We start from the raw sequence: 17,145 nt of genomic DNA, 5'->3' as shown, positions 1-17,145 counted from the left end.
AGAGACTCAATAAATGGGACTACCTTAAAACAAAAAAAAGTTTCTGCACAGATAAAGAAATAGCAAACAAATTATAAAGAAGGCCAACTAATTGGGAAAAAATTTACCAGCAATATATCAGACAAGGGTTTAATATCCATTATATACAGGGAACTCAAGAAATTAACCCCTCACAAATCTAACAAACCAATCGTGAAATGGGCAAGGGAGATAAAGACGTCTCAGAAAAAGAGATAAAAATGGCAAAGAAACATATGAGGAAATGTTGAGCCTCCCTGACTGTAAAGGAAATGCAAATAAAAACAACACTGAGATACCACGTTACCCCGGTCAGAATGGCCCACATCCTAAATTCAGCTGACAACAAATGCTGGAGGGGATATGGAGAAAGAGAAACCCTATTCCACTGCTGGTAGGAATGTACACTAATACAACCACTTTGGAAAGCAGTCTGGAGGTACCTCAGAAAGCTAAATATAGAACTCCCCTATGACCAGCCATACCACTCCTAGGCACCTACCCTGAACAACAATAACCAGTATACAAGGACACATGCACCTCCATGTTTATTGCAGCACTGTTCACAATAGCCAGGATATGGAAACAACCCAGATGCCCCACTACTGATGAGTGGATCCAAAAATTGTGGTACCTATATACAATGGAATATTATGCAGCCATTAGAAAGAACAAAATAATGGCATTTTCAGGGAAATGGATGGAACTAGAGCGAATTATTTTGAGTGAGGTAAGCAAGAACAAAGAGACAAATGCCATATGGTCTTCCTGATATGTGGATGCTAAAGCCAAAATGCAAGGAGATAACAAAGTAAACAGGACTTGAGAAACAAAGGACAACCACTCATTTTGTCGTATCATTGCTAAATGACTCTATGTTCTTGAACATATATATATGGTATATATATATATATGCACGCAATGGAGGGAAGCCAAGAGGAGGATGCAGAATAAGTGGGAAACCGAACAACCTATAACAAAGGGTCCCATCAGCTGTACTGGACATAGAAGAAAAAGAACTAAGCAACCCAAAGACAGAGATGGGAAGGGAGGAATGAGAGGGAAAGAGGGAACAGCCTACACTAAGCAAAAGGAAAGAAATATAAACATCACCTAATGTGGAAAAAATAACTATATTGTCAAAGCTCATAGAATTCACAAACTTTATAGACCATGTGAAGGTTAAAAACTCTGATGTCAAATCCATAATATTGTGGTACTGCTTACATGAAGTTATCTACCGAGTATTCAGCATAGCAAGCGGGCACATAGTAGGCACCTATCTAGTGGTGGGGGCGGGGGGGGTCTTCATTCTGCAGTTTCCTCGGAAAAGACCAGGCTGCCTTGTCTCTAAGGACCTGATGACAAGGGGAGTGGCTTTAGTCATTTATAACCCTAGGTTGTTGTTGTTGTTGTTGTTGTTGTTTGGTCGGTTGTGGGGCCTGAACTCTGGGCCTGGGCGCTGTCCCTCAGCTCTTCAGCTCAAGACTAGTGCTCTATCACTTGAGCCCCGGCACCACTTCTGGCTTTTTCTGCTTATGTGGTGCTGAGGAATCGAACCCAGGGCCTCATGCATGCAAGGCAAGCACTTTACCAGCCTCTATAACCCTAAGTTTTAAAGGTTGGGGGCCACCAAGATGGAAGCATTGGGGGAAGGTAACACACCGAGAGTGAAGACAGGTGTCTTTCCTATGTCTGCAGCCCCCTTTCCCCTTTGCTAAGGCCTCCTGGGACTCTGGAAGCCTCCTGCTTCCCTAGCAGTCAGGCTGGGAAGAAAGAACACTTCTAAACAAAGGGACACCGTTTACTCCTTTCCTCTAGGACCCTCTGCAACCAGGCAAGTCCTGGCTAGGAAAACCTTGGAGGCTGCAGAAAATCCAGGCTTTGTTCAAGATTCCTTCCCCTGACACACAAGGACAGGGTATTTTTCAGAGTGAAGGGGCACAAGTAATCTGAAGAAATGTTTTTAGAGTATCCTGTAGATTGGAATTCGTGTTAAAAGGGTAAGACAGGATGCCAAATTATCACCAAGAAGAAGAAAATGCTCAGGAGTTTGAAGTCATGTCTCTGGCCTTGGGAGTGGGCTCAGCATCAAGGGACTCAGTGGGGACAAGCCAGAAGGGAAGCTGGTAGTGGGCAGTGTGTGGGGTGGCTGGCTAGCTCCTTACCCCCACTCCTTACCTTGGCAGTGTCCTTTCCTGACCATGATGTAGCCCTGATCACACTCGCAGTGGTATGAGCCCTCGGTGTTGCTGCATCGCCCTCCACTGCACATGTCTGGCTGCTCACACTCATCTATATCTGGGAACACACAGGACAGTCCTGAGTGAAATTCCATCATGAGGGGGGTTCTAATGCATCTTTTCCAGAAGCCAAGAACAAGGACCTAGTGCTAAGACCCACGCAAGGAAGACTTACTACAGTCCTGACAGGCTAGAAAGGTTCCTAGGCCAAGTCTGAGACTCATCAGGTCTTGTTTATCCCTGAGTCCTTTTCTTCCAGGGGGTCCAAGGCAGTCTCTATAGCTAACTCCTCACCTGGATGTGAAGGCTGGTCATATAGACAGGCGGCAGTCCATATGACATTATCTGAGAAGGCCAACACAGTCTCTACCCACTTCTCCTCCCAACTATTGCAGACTTTGGGTTACTCCTAGAGTTCATATAAGGATCTCCTTAGAAGCTGGTAAAAATCAAACATCCAAAGAGAGATCAAGCCAGAGATCTGTAAGTGTGCTTTATGTCATTGTCCAAAGCACACTGGTACCCTACAATGGCTCTCAAGCCCAGTCTTGGTCACACTGCTCTGCTCAGGCTTCAGCCAGGGCTCATTAATGCCTTTAAGTTCTACCTGCAGCCTGGTACACAAGCCTGGTCTAGGCTTGGCCACACGCTAATTTGCACTGGCCGCAATATAACCTTAGCTACAGCAGTCTTCCATTGGTATAACTTCCAAGTGTTTGTTCACACACGTCTCTGCTGAACATGTCTTCCCTTACATTGATAGCTAGCAGATTTCTACTACAATTTCAAGCAAGAGCTCTAAGTCCTTGTGGCCACTTCCCCATTTCATACCTCCACCATCAAATTCATGGAGGCCTCATCTTGGCCTCTTTCCAGTACTGATTCACTCTACAGAGTCCATATACAGATTGGGAGCTCTTAGCACAGTGCCTGCCTGGTAGTAGTAAGCAATGAAGAAATGTGAGCTATTATTATTCTGGCATTAAACTGACCCTGCAGAATCCAAGCTCCTCAGTCTGGCAGGTAAGATTTTTCATGACCTGGCTCCTGTCCACCTTGCTTACCTTGTTTCCTGCCTCCCATATATCTCCTAGCTTTGGTCACAGAGGACCTGCCTCTAAGCCTCTGCCTGTGCTATGCTCTGGCCTGGAATGCCTTCTATACATCAGCTTGACCATCTTCTGAGCTCTTCCTTGCAGCTCATATAGTCCCTAGGGTTCCTTTCAGACCCAGCCCTAAACATGATTGTTCACTGACTCGCTTACTTCTCCCTAACCTGGGAACCTACCCTTCTGTCTCAGTGTCTCCTCAGCACAGACCCCAATAAGTGCTTACTGAAGGAGCTGGGTGATAAATATTTGTGTATGGGCAGAGTTTCCACCTAAACAATCCTTCCTAAAACTCCAGTTCAGTGGAGTTGCTGGCACAGGTGTCACACGCACCTGGCTGGAGATCCTGACCCTCACTCAGTACAGGGTAGGTCCACGTTACCTACATGCAATAACTCTCCAGATATTTCAGAAATTAGTTATCTTCACTTTGAGAAGTTCTAATGCCAATGGAAGGGAAAAGAGAGCTCACAGATGTCTACCATAAGTGGGAACCTGATATAGAACCTCTAAATGAGTGGATCCAGTACTGCTTTCTGATAGATGGTGCTAGCAAAACTGACTCTACAAAGGAAAATGGAAATGGGACCCCCCCAGGTTATTAATATCCATGTAAAGATGGATCCCAGATGGATTACCACATCCCTTAAAAGGTGAAGACATAGCAAGAGAAAGTAGGTGAATATTTTTGTGACTCAAGGGAAGGGAATGATTTCTGAAGTAAAATCCCCCAAATAGCAGGGTGCCGGTGGCTCATGCCTATAATCCTAGCTACTCAGGAGGCTGAGATATGAGGATCATGGTTCAAAGCCAGCCAGGCAGGAAAAGTCCATGAGACTCTCTTTTTTTTGGGGGGGGGGTCTGGTCATGGGGCCTGAACTCTGGGTCTGGGCGCTGTCCCTCAGCTCTTCAGCTCAAGGCTAACGCTCTACCACTTGAGCCACAGCGCCACTTCCAGCTTTTTTCTTTTTGCTTATGTGGTGCTGAAGAATCGAACCCAGGTCCTTATGCATACAAGGCAAGTGCTCTACCACTGAGCCACCTTCTCAGCCCCCATGAAACTCTCATCTCCAATAAAACACTCAGAAAACCGGATGTGGCGCTGTGGCTCAAGTGGTAGAGAGCTAGCCTTGAGCTGAAGAGCTCAGGGACAGTGTCCAGGCCCAGAGTTCAAGCCCCAAAACTGACAAAAAAAAAAAAAAAAATCCACAAAGCATTAAAACTAAGACAAAAAGGTAAATTTCCTAGCCTCAAAATTAAGGATTTTTTTTTTTTTTTGCCAGTCATGGGGCCTGAACTCTGGGCCTGGGAGCTGTCCCTCAGCTCTTCAGCTCAAGGCTAATGCTCTACACTTGAGCCATAGCATCATTTCTGGCTTTTTCTGCTTATGTGGTGCTCAGGAATTGAACCCAGGGCCTAATGCATGCAAGGCAAGCGCTCTACCACTGAGCCACCTTCCCAACACCCAAAATTAAGGATTTTTGATCAAAGAAGGGCATGAGAATAAAGTCAATAAAGAATAAAGTCAATGAATATAGAACAAAATGGGAAGAGTCAAATAGAATTTACAAGGTACTTTAAAAAAAGGCACAAGAAGAAATGAACACCTTCAGAAAACTGAACAAGACAGAAACAATTTAAAGATGAGGAAATGTGAAATCCAACAAGTAAGAAATGCTAAAACTTATTAGTAATGTAAAATAGTAAAGTAGTTTAGCTGTAAAATAGTAAAGTAGTTTAGCTGTTTAAGTTACTTAACAACTTATAACTTGAAATAACATTTAAGCACTTGATATTTCAATAGTTTATATTGCCTATATTAAATTTGTCTAGTAATTACATAAATTAATAATTATGTATAATTAATTCATATAAATCACTACTAAATTAAATCAATGGAATAATGAGCTCACTTTTTGAGAATACTGAGATTTAGGAAGCTGATGCTGTGCTGGATAAGGACTCTTCAAGTGGCAGCCAAGCCCCATTGGGAGAAGCACTGCAGCTGACCTCAAGCTCTTCCCTTTTCCACAGCTGTTGAGGCTGGCAAAGACATCTAGACACCCAGGTTGGCACAGAGCCAAACCTGTCTGGGCCAATCCTGACAATACCATTCCTAGTAGTAACTACGGCTTATTCCAGGCCAGCTTCCTAGCCTGGGTTTGCAACCAGCAATACTTTGGGCCGAAATACTTCTGTCCAGGCTGCAGAACCCTGGAGAAGCCCACCATCTCTTGCCTTTCCCCTGGTCTACCAACTTGTTCTGAGTACTGCTGCCCAACTCACCTCCCTGACAGCCAGCTGACCAAATCACTGCCCCTTACAGATTCTGCCTGCTGTCACTGTCCCAGAATGATCTCCAAGTACTTCAGCCTTGCACTCAAAGCACTTCCCAAACTGGCCACAAGTCCTGTTATTTCCTCCACGGACCTCACAGTTCGTTCACACTGACTTCGCCGTTATTGCCAGGGCTTACCAGGCCTGTTCACAATTCTAGTTATTGCAAAAATGGCTCCCTTTTCCTGGAATACCTTCTGCTCCCTCCATTCCTTTTCATGCTTCATGGTGGTCTGACTTTGTGGAAGGGTATGACTTTGTGGAAGTAAATCATTCTTTGGAGCTAGAATGACTTTGTTCTATTTCTAGTTCTACAAGGTGGGAGGCCCTGAATATTTCAATTTCCTTCTCTGGGCCTCAATATACTAAACTATAAGTAAGGATAAGGACTGAATGGATAAACTTTATATAATAAAGTGCTTAAGGTAGGTATTGGTGGCTCACATCTATACATCCTAGCTACTCAGAGTTTGAGATCACAGGATACCAGATCAAAGCCAGCCCAGGCTGAAAAGTCTGTGAAACTATTAGCTCCAATTAACCATCAAAAAGCCAGAAGTAGAAGTGTCATTCAAATGGTAAAAGTGCTAGCTTTGGGCAGGAAAAAATAAAGGATAACAAGAGGTCCCCAGTTTAAACTGTAGTACTGACACAAATAAAGTGCTTAGGACAGTGAGGGACATGAAAAGTACTCATTAGATGGCACCTATTATTCTACTCCAGCTCAAGTAGCCCCTCAAGAAAACCTTCCCAAATTCCTTCCTTCAGAGAGAGCCAGTGGCTTTCTTATCTGCGCTCCACAGCATACCATCTGTCCCACCACACTCATCCATCCCAGAATCTACAGAAATTAGCACAGTACTTAGCACCTAGATCCTCCATGCTTGAGTGCTTACTAAACAACATGCACAGTCTTGTACTCTCCCATTACATAGGGTGCATTGTCTCCTCTACCTCGCTTCTTCTCATAATCAAATGATAGGATAGCTCTGGATTCTGCAAACCAGATCTTTAGTGATAGGACCCTGGACCTGATAGGATACACAGCTCGGCTGGCCACTCTTGGAGGGGCATGTCTGTGATGACTGCAAGGCTGCCCTAGTCAGAGCCAGCAACATGAGCTCCAAGAACAGCCATTTTCAAGGTAAAGGTTTTTCAACTGCTTATGAGTCATAGGGCACTGCTCTGAAGGCACTCTTTACTTTCCTTGTGAATTCATTCATAAAAAATGTATGAGAAATGCTCTGTGAGTTAGATGCATGTTTATCAAAGGTTCTCAGCAGGGGGCCAACATTCTAAGGGAAGTTTAAAGCCTGTGAATGTCTATAAAGCAGCTGGGGATCTGAGCTCTCATCCAGGAGTCTCAGCTCTACATCTTTATGGGTCATCTTCCTTCCCTGGAAGGAAAACAGTTCTTTGTCACTCCGAGTTTGAAGACATGATTTTTGGTCTCCATCTCCAGGAAAGTTCTCTAATCTCTTCTTGGCTCTACTTGCAATTCCTTGAGGCTTCTGAAAATACTGTTGCCTTTTTTTTTTTTGTCGGTCATGGGGCCTGAACTCTGGGCCTGGGAGCTGTCCCTCAGCTCTTCAGCTCAAAGCTAGTACTCTACCACTTGAGCCACAGCATCACTTCCACTTTTTTCTGCTTATGTGGTGCTGAGGAATCGAACCCAGGGCCTCATGCATGCAAGACAAGCACTCTAACACTGAGCCACCTTCCCAGCCCTACTGTTGCCTTTTTAATTCCTGTCCTTCCTTGTGGTCTCCATGTAGGGTCAGCTTCCTCCTAGAGCCAGGCCAGACTCTGTTTCTCTTCCTATGGCTTCTATACTCCCCATGCTGCGGCATTGTGCCTGGGGGCTATGATCACCTGGTTCCTCTGTGGGACTAGGCCAAGACATACTCTCATGTATCCACCCCTGGGCCAGGGTGGGCTTGGCTTACCTTGGCACTCCTGCGTGGTCCCTGAAGTGGCCAGTGTATAGCCAGGATAGCAGATACAGGAGTAGGAGCCCACACTGTTGACACAGCGTCCTCTTCCTGTGCAGGGGTCCCTCAGACACTCATTGTCATCTGACCAGAAGGAGGCAGGAAAAGAGGTCAGGGAGGCCAGCATGTCTTTCTTTCAATAGGCACCTGCCAGTAAGCTACCCGTACTAGGGGATTGTGCTATGTGGTATAGAAAGGGTGAAGGAACAGAGGAGGTAGGAAGAAAGTCCTAAAGATGAAAGCCACAGAGTGGGCAGATGGCACCCACTCAGGCACTAGGGGTCCTAGATGACTACCAACTCCTCCTCCCTGCCCCTTGTCCTCTTCCCTCAGGGGTCTTGTGATCATGTCATTCCTCCTTCAAGAGCACAGTGGATATTTCTCTTCTGCACAAAAATACTGCAGGAAAGGAATAAGGCTCATACTTGGTGATTTATTTTGGCCCCAAACCTCCCCTTCAGGGACGGCCCTGGCAGAAACCTTGGTCTGCTCTGCAGGTAACAACATGGTCAATTAGAGGAATGGGCTGATCTCTGAATGGAGAGCTACCTGGATTTAGCAGCGGTGCCCAGTCTCCTAGAGTTTGGAGCTCATCAGATGGGCCTCACATCTGGATATTCTCCCAGAGGTCAAGTTAGCTCTGTCCCCAGGGACTATGCTCCCAACACCCATGCTGAACTGCCTGGACATTCTGCTGCCTGGTTTCTTTTCTTTTTTTCTTTTTAGTATATATATATATATATATATATATATATTTTCCTTCTTTTTTATTGTGAAAATACCATACAGAGGGTTACAATTATATGGGTGCTGCCTGGTTTCTTGACTCAGTCTTCCAGCCCCTCCTGCCACTTACCCCACCCATGCAGCAGGCCAGGATGCCCACATAAATACCCGTGCAGAAGGCCTGGCTGGGGTGCAGCTGGTAGCCAGGGCTGCAGACACATCTGTATCCATCTGGGAGGCTCTCACAGGTACCAGGGCCACAGATGTTGGTGGCTCCAGAAGCACATCTATCAATGCCTATGGGAGAGGGATCAAGCAGAGGTTAAGTTAGAGTATGTAGGGGAGAAGGGGGACAAAGGAAGTGGAGCAGAATGCAGAGAGAATGGGAGCTGGGATTCAGGGGCTTCAGAAAACCAACAGAGGGCTACACCTTTGTCAGGCCCTCCTATATCCATGGATATCATAGCCTCTTATAATACGCATGGGACCTGTTGAGGTGGTGAGCCTGACTCAGGATGGAGCTCACAGTAGGTAGTTTAGCCTCCTCATGGGAACCTAATAATTTCTAGTGACCCATATTTCCTGCCTCCCTCCTCCTTTCTCTTCCTCTCAATGGGGACACATCTCTCATCCATAGAGCTTAGCTAGCAACTCTTGCCTAGCATCCCCAGACGGTGAGACAGATCCTAGAGAGTAGGGTGTACAATGGCAGAGACTAAGTTATCTGACTAAAGAAGTACTTGACACTCAATAAGCATGAATGAACAATAGAATGCATGGACAAACCGAGAAAGGAATAATGCTTTCAGCCTGTGTCCACCCTGAGGTCTTAGCTTAGAGCCTAATACTCAGGGCTCTCCTGCATGCCCCTACCATTCTGAGAGAATCCTGTAGCTCCAACAGAATGGGCTGGAAGTGGGTGGCCTGTGTTGGTCTTAGAGGGGCTTCATGGTATTTGATAAGATGAACTACCTTCTTTGCTAGCCTGTTTGCATGGCTGAAGGCTTCCTCCAGTCCCTTTTAACTGTCAGAGATTCAGCACTCCCTGCCTGAGCCCTCATGCCCAACTATCTTGCCTGCTGGGAGGACATTCCCTGGAGAAGCAGGGGGCCTAACTCTGAGCCCAGGGGACAGACATCCCTGGAGAGGTCAGTGGGGACCCCATGAAAAAGCCAGAACCCCATCCCACTTCCTGTTCTCTGGATTGTTCCACTAGGCTGCAGGGCTTCTCCCTTTTCTGGAGGAATTCCAGAACTTCGCCCTTGCCTCCTGCTCAAGGTGACTTGGGTCTCTGGCTAAAAGCACAGGCAGCCCCTAGAGAGGGGTGGTAGGAGGGCACACACATGTACAGGGAGCAGCTGTGACAATGCCACAATGCTAGCTTTGCTTCTCTGGAACCAAGACTTCAGACAATGAGCCTTTGAGAAGAGCACATTCCAGAGTGGGGTGGGTTGCCAGGGATCTCCCCCACACCCGCCCTCAGCCTTCATCCTTGTACTTGAGCAAAGGGAATGGAATATAGCCTCTCAGGCACTTAAACAACCTTTGGTAAGAGAACCGTGTTCTTTCCCGAAAATAGTCCTTCCCATGAGCAGGAGGCTGTCGCTGCCAGGCTTGTGCTGACTCAGGGAAACAGTCTGGAAGAGCTCTGCTTCCATTCTACATCCCTCAAGAGGGGTCCTCAAATTCCCCCTGGAAGACCCCTGGCTTCCTAGTGGCCAATGAGTAACAAACACCCTCTCCCCTTTCGGGGCTTGATGATCACTCCAGGCAGGGTCCTGTGTTCACTAGGTAGACCTGGGTCATCATGATCCAGGGCCACAGAGCCTGGACCAAGTCAGCTGAAGACTCTGCTTGGAGAAGCAAGGAAGGGGTTCCACTCCCAGCTGTGACCTAGAGTTGGCTCTGAACAGCTCCCCCCGCCCTCAGTACACAGATTGTCGCAGCTACCTGGGGGACCCAGAGTCACCAGCACATCAGTGGAGGGGGTCACTTGCTCTTCTTCCTGAGTTCCTGAAATCCCCTGTCCAGGCAGTGGTGGTGTGGGTCTTCTGATGGTGTCCCCTGCAGGGGGCAGAGGAAGGGCAGTTGGGGCCATGCCTCTTGGCTGGCAGTGGCCTTTTTCTCCTCCACATTGTTTAGACTCCCAAGAATGAGGGGGGAGTGGAAGTGCCTAGGTCCCCTCCATGCCTCCACTTCTGAAACTTGACCTGGCCCCACAGAGGCAGAGAATGCATCCCCTGCTTCCTCTCATAGGAAAGAAGATGGGAAGGTATGTAGAAAAGACCACTTGTCTGAGGCCACCCAGCTTGCAGGAGGCACCACCATAGCCCTGGTCTCCTGATTGCCACATTTTTCCTTCTGTGTGCAACATATCTTCCAGTTTACAGAACTCTGCCCCAAATAACATCCTATCCCTTTGGGAGACAGCAGGGGAGGTACCACATCCATGCCACGAGTAGAAGATGTTAAGATTCAGACTCCTGGCATCAGAGAGGCAAGCTCAGTTTTCAAGAGGTGAGATGATGCCCCTGGAGGAAAGAGCTATGCAAAACCTAACCAAGCCTTTACTTCAGCCGGTGGCTCCTCTTGAGATGACGTGCATGGTACCATGAGATTTAGAAGAGTGCAGTGGTTCGATTGTTCTCAGTTCATTTTCCTAACCACAGCAACATGGGGTCTCTCACCAACCTCACTGCCCAGAACAGAGTTCACATGCCACATCCTTCACAACTGCCTCTGATGTGAACCCCAGACCAGCTCACATAAAGTAACTCTGCTACGAGACTATGGTCTCTCTTTCCTCCCTTCTTTTTCCCCCATGGGAGCTGCTAAGAGAGACTCACCTGGGATCCAGGAAGGTAGGTGGGTTGTTACCTGAACAGAAATGGAAGAAGGTCACTTCGGGCTCTTCCTATGACATCTTTTCCCTCACCCCCCACATTCACTGGACTTCCACTCTCATCCACTTTTCATGCATTCCAGGTATTATTAATGAGTTCTAAATGCTGGGCATTCTGTTAGACAGCTTACAACCATGGTTTTCTGTGCTGGCTCCATGTTAGGTACATGTGGGACATCAGCCCAAATGGTTCCAAGGCTATGTGCCCCTTGTCACAGAGTGACAGATGCTCTAGATGTTAACTAGAGCATCCAGAGCCACAGGGCTAGTGTACTGAAGTTGGAATATCACACCCGATGTCTCTCATCACAGCTGTAGAAGAGACAGATGTCCCTTTCTCAGTGAAATCATTTGAGCCTATTCATAGCTGTGCCTCTACTTCGCCATGAGCCACTGAGAGAAGGAAACCTTGAGGCACTTGTTAAACAAGCGCAGAACGTGTTAGATCCAAAATGAACTGGAACCAGCTCTAGGCTTCATGCATAGCATTCAAGTTTGAGTGACAGTCTGGACTAATGGCTCAGTCTCTCTTTCCTGAAGAACCTTATTGTTCTGATGGGAGGATGCTATCCCAATAGTTTCCCTTAATCAGGGCTATTGTTCTCAGTTCATTAAGGGTCAAATGAGGTCTTGGATCAAACAATCTTTTCCTCTTTTTCATCTCTCCAAGTAAAATCTAACATACACTCCATCCTTGGGACCTAGTTACCTTTTCCCAGCTTCCTGAACTCACTCACCTGGCCAGCCTGAGAGTCACCTGGGAAGAGAATGAATGGGGAGAGCATGAGCTTGAGTCAGAGAGGAAGTAGCTTGCCCTCCACTGCTTCACAGTCTCATTCCCAACAGGGTGAGCATCAGACAGCTCTTTCTGTCTTTGCCTGTTATCATGTTATTAGGATTAGCCCCCCAGGGGGGCTGGGAAGATGGCTCAGTGGTAGAGCGCTTGCCTTGCATGCCTGAGGCCCTGGGTTCGATTCCTCAGCACCACATAAGCAAAAAGAAAAAAGCCGGAAGTGGCGCTGTGGCTCAAGTGGTAGAGCGCTAGCCTTGAGCTGAAGAGCTGAGGGACAGCGCTCAGGCCCAAAGTTCAGGCCCCATGACCAGACCCCCCCCCAAAAAAAAGGATTAGCCCCCCAGAAGAACAGAGCTAGAGGGATTGAAAATAACTCAACTTTGCTCACTGCTTTCCTTCAAGGTCTCCAGTGACAAGAGTGCCCCACTTTGGGACACTCTATCCTACTGGGCCTATAACACATCTCCCTGCACAGCTATCTCCTTCCCTCACACCCCTCAGCCACTTGTGTCACAGCCCCTGCCCTGGATCATGGGCCAGGGGACAGTGTTAAGAAAGAAATTGGCCTTGGTTTGGCCAGTGTCCAGCAATCATGACAACTGGGATTCTGTCCTCACTGCTCTGACCCAGATTCCAGTAGTGATCACCTTTTTTGTCTGGTCCTAAGTTGTTTCTGGCCTCCTGCACTTGGTGACCTGGATATGACTTCAGTTTTCCAGAGCACCTGCCAGGGGGCTCAAACACAAGCTCTTTTTGGCCCACACCTCCAGGATCTAAGGTAGCTGGACTGGAGTGATTGCCTTGATCTTAGGGCCAGGGAAGAGAACCAAAAGCTTACAGATTCCCAGGATCCAGCTCTACAGGCCTTACAGCAAGCATCAGCCCTAGAAGCTGCAGGTCTGGCTAGGGATGGAGAGTTCTGATCCTCTGGGTAGAGGTACAGCTAACCTCTCTCAACTCCTCAAGCAACCCTTGGGATGTGGACACCTCTTGATTCCATATAGGAGAAGGAAAGAGAGAGAGAGATCTTCTTGTCATGTCAAGTCATGACAGGGGTTTCCAGGGCTGGGTGTTGCTGCTCCAAGCTCCCTTTCCTATGCTGCAGAGAGGGAACCCAAGGAACTCAGGATACACATGTGAGTATCTCTGAGGTACTACAACCTTAAGGGAAAGGAGAGTCTTTCAGCTATCTCTCCCAGTTGAGATACCTTTGTCAGCCTCAAGCCAGGTGTCCATGGCTTCCCGGAGTGGCTGCCTCTCAGCTGGCCTGGGCAGAGGCCCATTGCTCTTCTGTGTGTGCTCCCGGGAGGGTATGGCCAGTTCCTCCTCCTCAGCTTTCCTCATGGACAGGCGGATGTCTGAGCTTGAGTAGGTGTAGCCATGCCCAGCAGGGCAGATCTCTCTGAAGGCCTCTGTAAAGTCAACAGCCAGAGGACAAGCTGAGCAATGCCATTTCTGCAGGAAACCAGGTCCCCCCATTCCTTCCCTCTAGGGTGAGGACAATTGTGGCAAGGAGGGAGGGAGCATCAGGTTGGGATATAGACTAGAACAGGGAAGGAAGACTTTGTCTTCTGGCTTGAGGGAGATCTAACCAAGGCTGGGGAAATGGCATTACTTTTGAGGAAGTATCTTGATGGCCAGAGCTAAGAAGGGAGTGTGGGGGTACCTGTGCCAGGTGGGGGGCATTTCTCACACTTGCTGCCCCAGGCTTTGCCCACACGACTGCAGCAACATATCTGCTTAGTGATTCGGTGGGCCAAAGGCAGAGTACAGGTGCCAGGCCCCAGTGACCGGTAGCATAGTCCCTGATGCATGGAGACAGCTTTGTCAGCTGCAAAAGATAAGATATGTGGAAATGAGCAGTAGACCAACAAGAAGGGAAAGTGCAGTCAGGGGTCCGTGAATGGAGGTGTGGCTGTTGCATGCACTCAGACTAGCCTTTCAGTCTAGAAATTTGGGGCCTAGAAAACTCTTACAAGAACAAGAAGTTTAGGAGAGGGGCTGGGAAGGTGGCTCAGTGGTAGAGTGCTTGCCTTGCGTGCCTGAGGCCCTGGGTTCGATTCCTCAGCACCACATAAGCAAAAAGAAAAAAGCCGGAAGTGGCACTTTGGCTCAAGTGGTAGAGCGCTAGCCTTGAGCTGAAGAGCTGAGGGACAGCGCCCAGGCCCAGAGTTTAGACCACATGACCGGCCCCCTCACCCCCCAAAAAAAAGAAGTTTAGGAGAAAAAGTCAGGCATGGCAGCACATGCCTGTAATTCCAACATTCAGAAAGCTAAAACAAGATCAAAGATCTAGGCTAGCCTCCGCTACATAATATGACTCTGTAAAGAAAAAGAACAGTAGGAGGAATGGCTGAGTGGAGAGGAGACACTCAGATCTCTACTCCTTGGGTAGAGAACCTGAGAAAAAAGTGTGGGATTAGAGATATTTGTCTCTAGGTGCTGTGGTTAAAGTGCTCACTGAAGACTATGTGTGTGCTTTAGTAGGGAATAGTGTGGTTTGGGGGCCACGGGCAGCCTCACTAGGAAGATGAGATAAAGTGAAAAACTTAATGGGGAGCTATGAGGATAGGGATGCTGTCTCCACTCACTGTGTCTGGAGCATGTGGACACTCAGTAGTATGTGTTGAGCCAATGGATGGATGATTAAATCAATGGATCAGGCAAACACTGAATTTAGGATTAGGATTGTGGCTCATGGATAGAGTGTTTACCTCGAGTACTCAAGATCTCAACATTGAAGGAAAAATCCATTGAATCCATGAATGGAAATCCTATGGGTACCAGTGAGTTTAAGCTGTGCTGGGCTTAGGGCATAACAATACCACCACTATTGTTCTCTTTTTTGTACTCTGATGATAAAATTAAAGAACAGCTTCTTGGAATATTATCTCTAATAAGAAGGCTATAACAGGTGGGAAAAGACTGAAATTCTTAGAGAGAAACTAGACTATCAGTGGACAAGGAATGGGATTAAGAAGACAATAATCAAAGCTGAGGAATTAATGATGCTGGAGATTCTTGGTCAGGACCAGGACCAGGACTTAGCAAGTTCAAAGTACCTTGATCTACCTGACTTCCTAGGCCTTGATTTCTTTAGGTGTAAAGTAATGATGGCAATAACATGTTATGGTAAACACTTGTATTTCTGCCTGCCTGCCTGCCTGGCATCCAAAATCTGGTGTAAATTGACACAGCAAGAGACTCCAAGGATGTTGAGAGTTCCTGGATACAACAGAGGTCACACCTCTAGTATCCCAAGGAAAGTGATTGCTAGAGACAAAGATGTACCTGAAGATCTGGGGCTCAAGGAAAGCTGGTAAGTTACCTGGGGATAGCATGTGAGCTTTGACAGGGCTCTTACACACCTTGCTGTATTTCATTTTCATGACACTGTGAAGAAGGCTTACTGTCAGAAGTGTTTGGATTGCAAGCGACAGAAACCCAACTCAAACTGCCTTAAGCAGATGAGAATAAGGGATCTGTATAACTAGGAAATAAGAGAGCAGGTATAATCTCTGTTGAGATAACCCAAACTGGACTTTCAGAAAGCTGGACCAGCTTCATAGATGGCTCTCCTAGTCATGATCCGGTGGTAGGGAGACAGGGCAATGCTTAGGAACACCGGCCTATTCCCATATATAGAAAAATGAATCTTTGGGAAAGGCTGAATGGAGCAATGCTGAGGAGAGACAGCAAATAAAAATCAACCAGAGCCATCTCTGTTGGGCCTAATAGAGGAGCTAAGTGTTTGTTAAGCACATCTGCCTGATAAAGGAATCTTATCTGACCCTGAAGAGACGGAAGGGTTATATGTCCATCAGAGCCTTGACAGACAATTCTCACTGACACAAAATACGTACATCCTCCTCATTCTCCTCCTCCTTCACCTCCTCTTCCTTTTCCTTCTCTTTTTCCCTCTTCCCCCCTCTTTTCCCCTTTCCCCCTCCTTCTTCTCCCTCTTTTTTTTGTGTCAGTACTAAGGCTTGAACTTAAAACCTTGGGCTCTTGCTTAGCTTTTTTTTTTCTTTCAAGACTTGTACTCTACCACTTGAGCCACACATCTGCTTTCAGTGTTTTGTTGGTTAATTGGAGATAAGAATACCTCAGATTTTTCTGCCCAGGTTGGCTTCTGACCAGGATCCTCAGATTTCAGACTCCTGTGTAGCTAGGACTATAAGTGCACTAGTGCCACCAGAACCACCAGTGCCTGACTAGTCAAATATCTATATATCTACATATTTCAATATATATAAAGATAGCACACACACACACATACATCATCAGTTAGATCATATGATAAACTGATAAATTCCCTCCCCCTGGATCCTTCACTATTGGTGGCTCTTAGTAAGGATCTCTCTGTCTCTTCTCCCTGGACACACCAGATCCAGCCTCCCTTTCTATCAGTACTTCCTCTGGGTGGCACCAGAGTCTTGTTCCTCCCCCGGCCTTCCCCAAGCCAGTGGTAGGCAGTTTGCAAACTCAGGACTTGGCTAGCCACAGGGAGCTCTTCTGAGCTGGAGGAGACCTGGTCCCTGAAGCCAGTTAGGACTGGATTTATTCAGTTCTGGTCAGGCCTTCCTGTCTAAGCAAAGCCTCATCTGGGCTGTGTTGTCAGTTCTGCTGTTTGGGGGGACTGCCAGCCTGGGTTTCTTTCGGCTGGAAACCACAGAGGTCACTGGAAACAGTTGCTGGGGTACACAAGCACGCACACACACATTCACATCACTGAGGCTCACAAGTTGTGACAAGTATGTATTTGTGAATGTGGAAACACATTTGGAAAAGATCCTGAGCTTATGGAAGGTCATGGGATGGGGCACCAGTGATCTTTGGATAGGCATTTAAGAAAGGACACTTAGTAGTCATATGACCAGGCTGCTAAGCTCAGGCGCTAAGACTCAGCCACACTCCATAGCAGAAGCAATACATGCTTCTCAGGGTTGATGGGGCAGCAAAGGAGACAGAGAGGACTAGAAAGAAAAATACTAGAAGTAGGAAACCTGAAAAGAAATGAAGAGTG

General features: G+C 47.2%; 1 protein-coding gene across 1 annotated transcript in view; it reads right to left on the bottom strand.

The window, feature by feature from the left end:
- Window positions 1-17,145, bottom strand: part of Ltbp2 (latent transforming growth factor beta binding protein 2) — a 128,557-nt gene that overhangs the window by 18,658 nt on the left and 92,754 nt on the right. Inside the window, exons 15-22 of the mRNA XM_042692836.1 lie at window positions 13,786-13,950; window positions 13,328-13,531; window positions 12,064-12,083; window positions 11,271-11,301; window positions 10,375-10,488; window positions 8,593-8,721; window positions 7,654-7,782; window positions 2,200-2,319 (exon numbers count right to left, since the gene is read on the bottom strand). Of these exons, the coding sequence (XP_042548770.1) occupies window positions 2,200-2,319; window positions 7,654-7,782; window positions 8,593-8,721; window positions 10,375-10,488; window positions 11,271-11,301; window positions 12,064-12,083; window positions 13,328-13,531; window positions 13,786-13,950 (912 nt within the window). The remainder of the gene's footprint in view (window positions 1-2,199; window positions 2,320-7,653; window positions 7,783-8,592; window positions 8,722-10,374; window positions 10,489-11,270; window positions 11,302-12,063; window positions 12,084-13,327; window positions 13,532-13,785; window positions 13,951-17,145) is intronic.

This window comes from Dipodomys spectabilis, unplaced genomic scaffold, assembly GCF_019054845.1.
Source record: "Dipodomys spectabilis isolate Male_0828 unplaced genomic scaffold, ASM1905484v1 ptg000157l, whole genome shotgun sequence".
Taxonomy (NCBI): domain Eukaryota; kingdom Metazoa; phylum Chordata; class Mammalia; order Rodentia; family Heteromyidae; genus Dipodomys; species Dipodomys spectabilis.
Note: the sequence above shows the minus strand (reverse complement) of the source record. Positions and strands in the feature narration are given on the sequence as shown.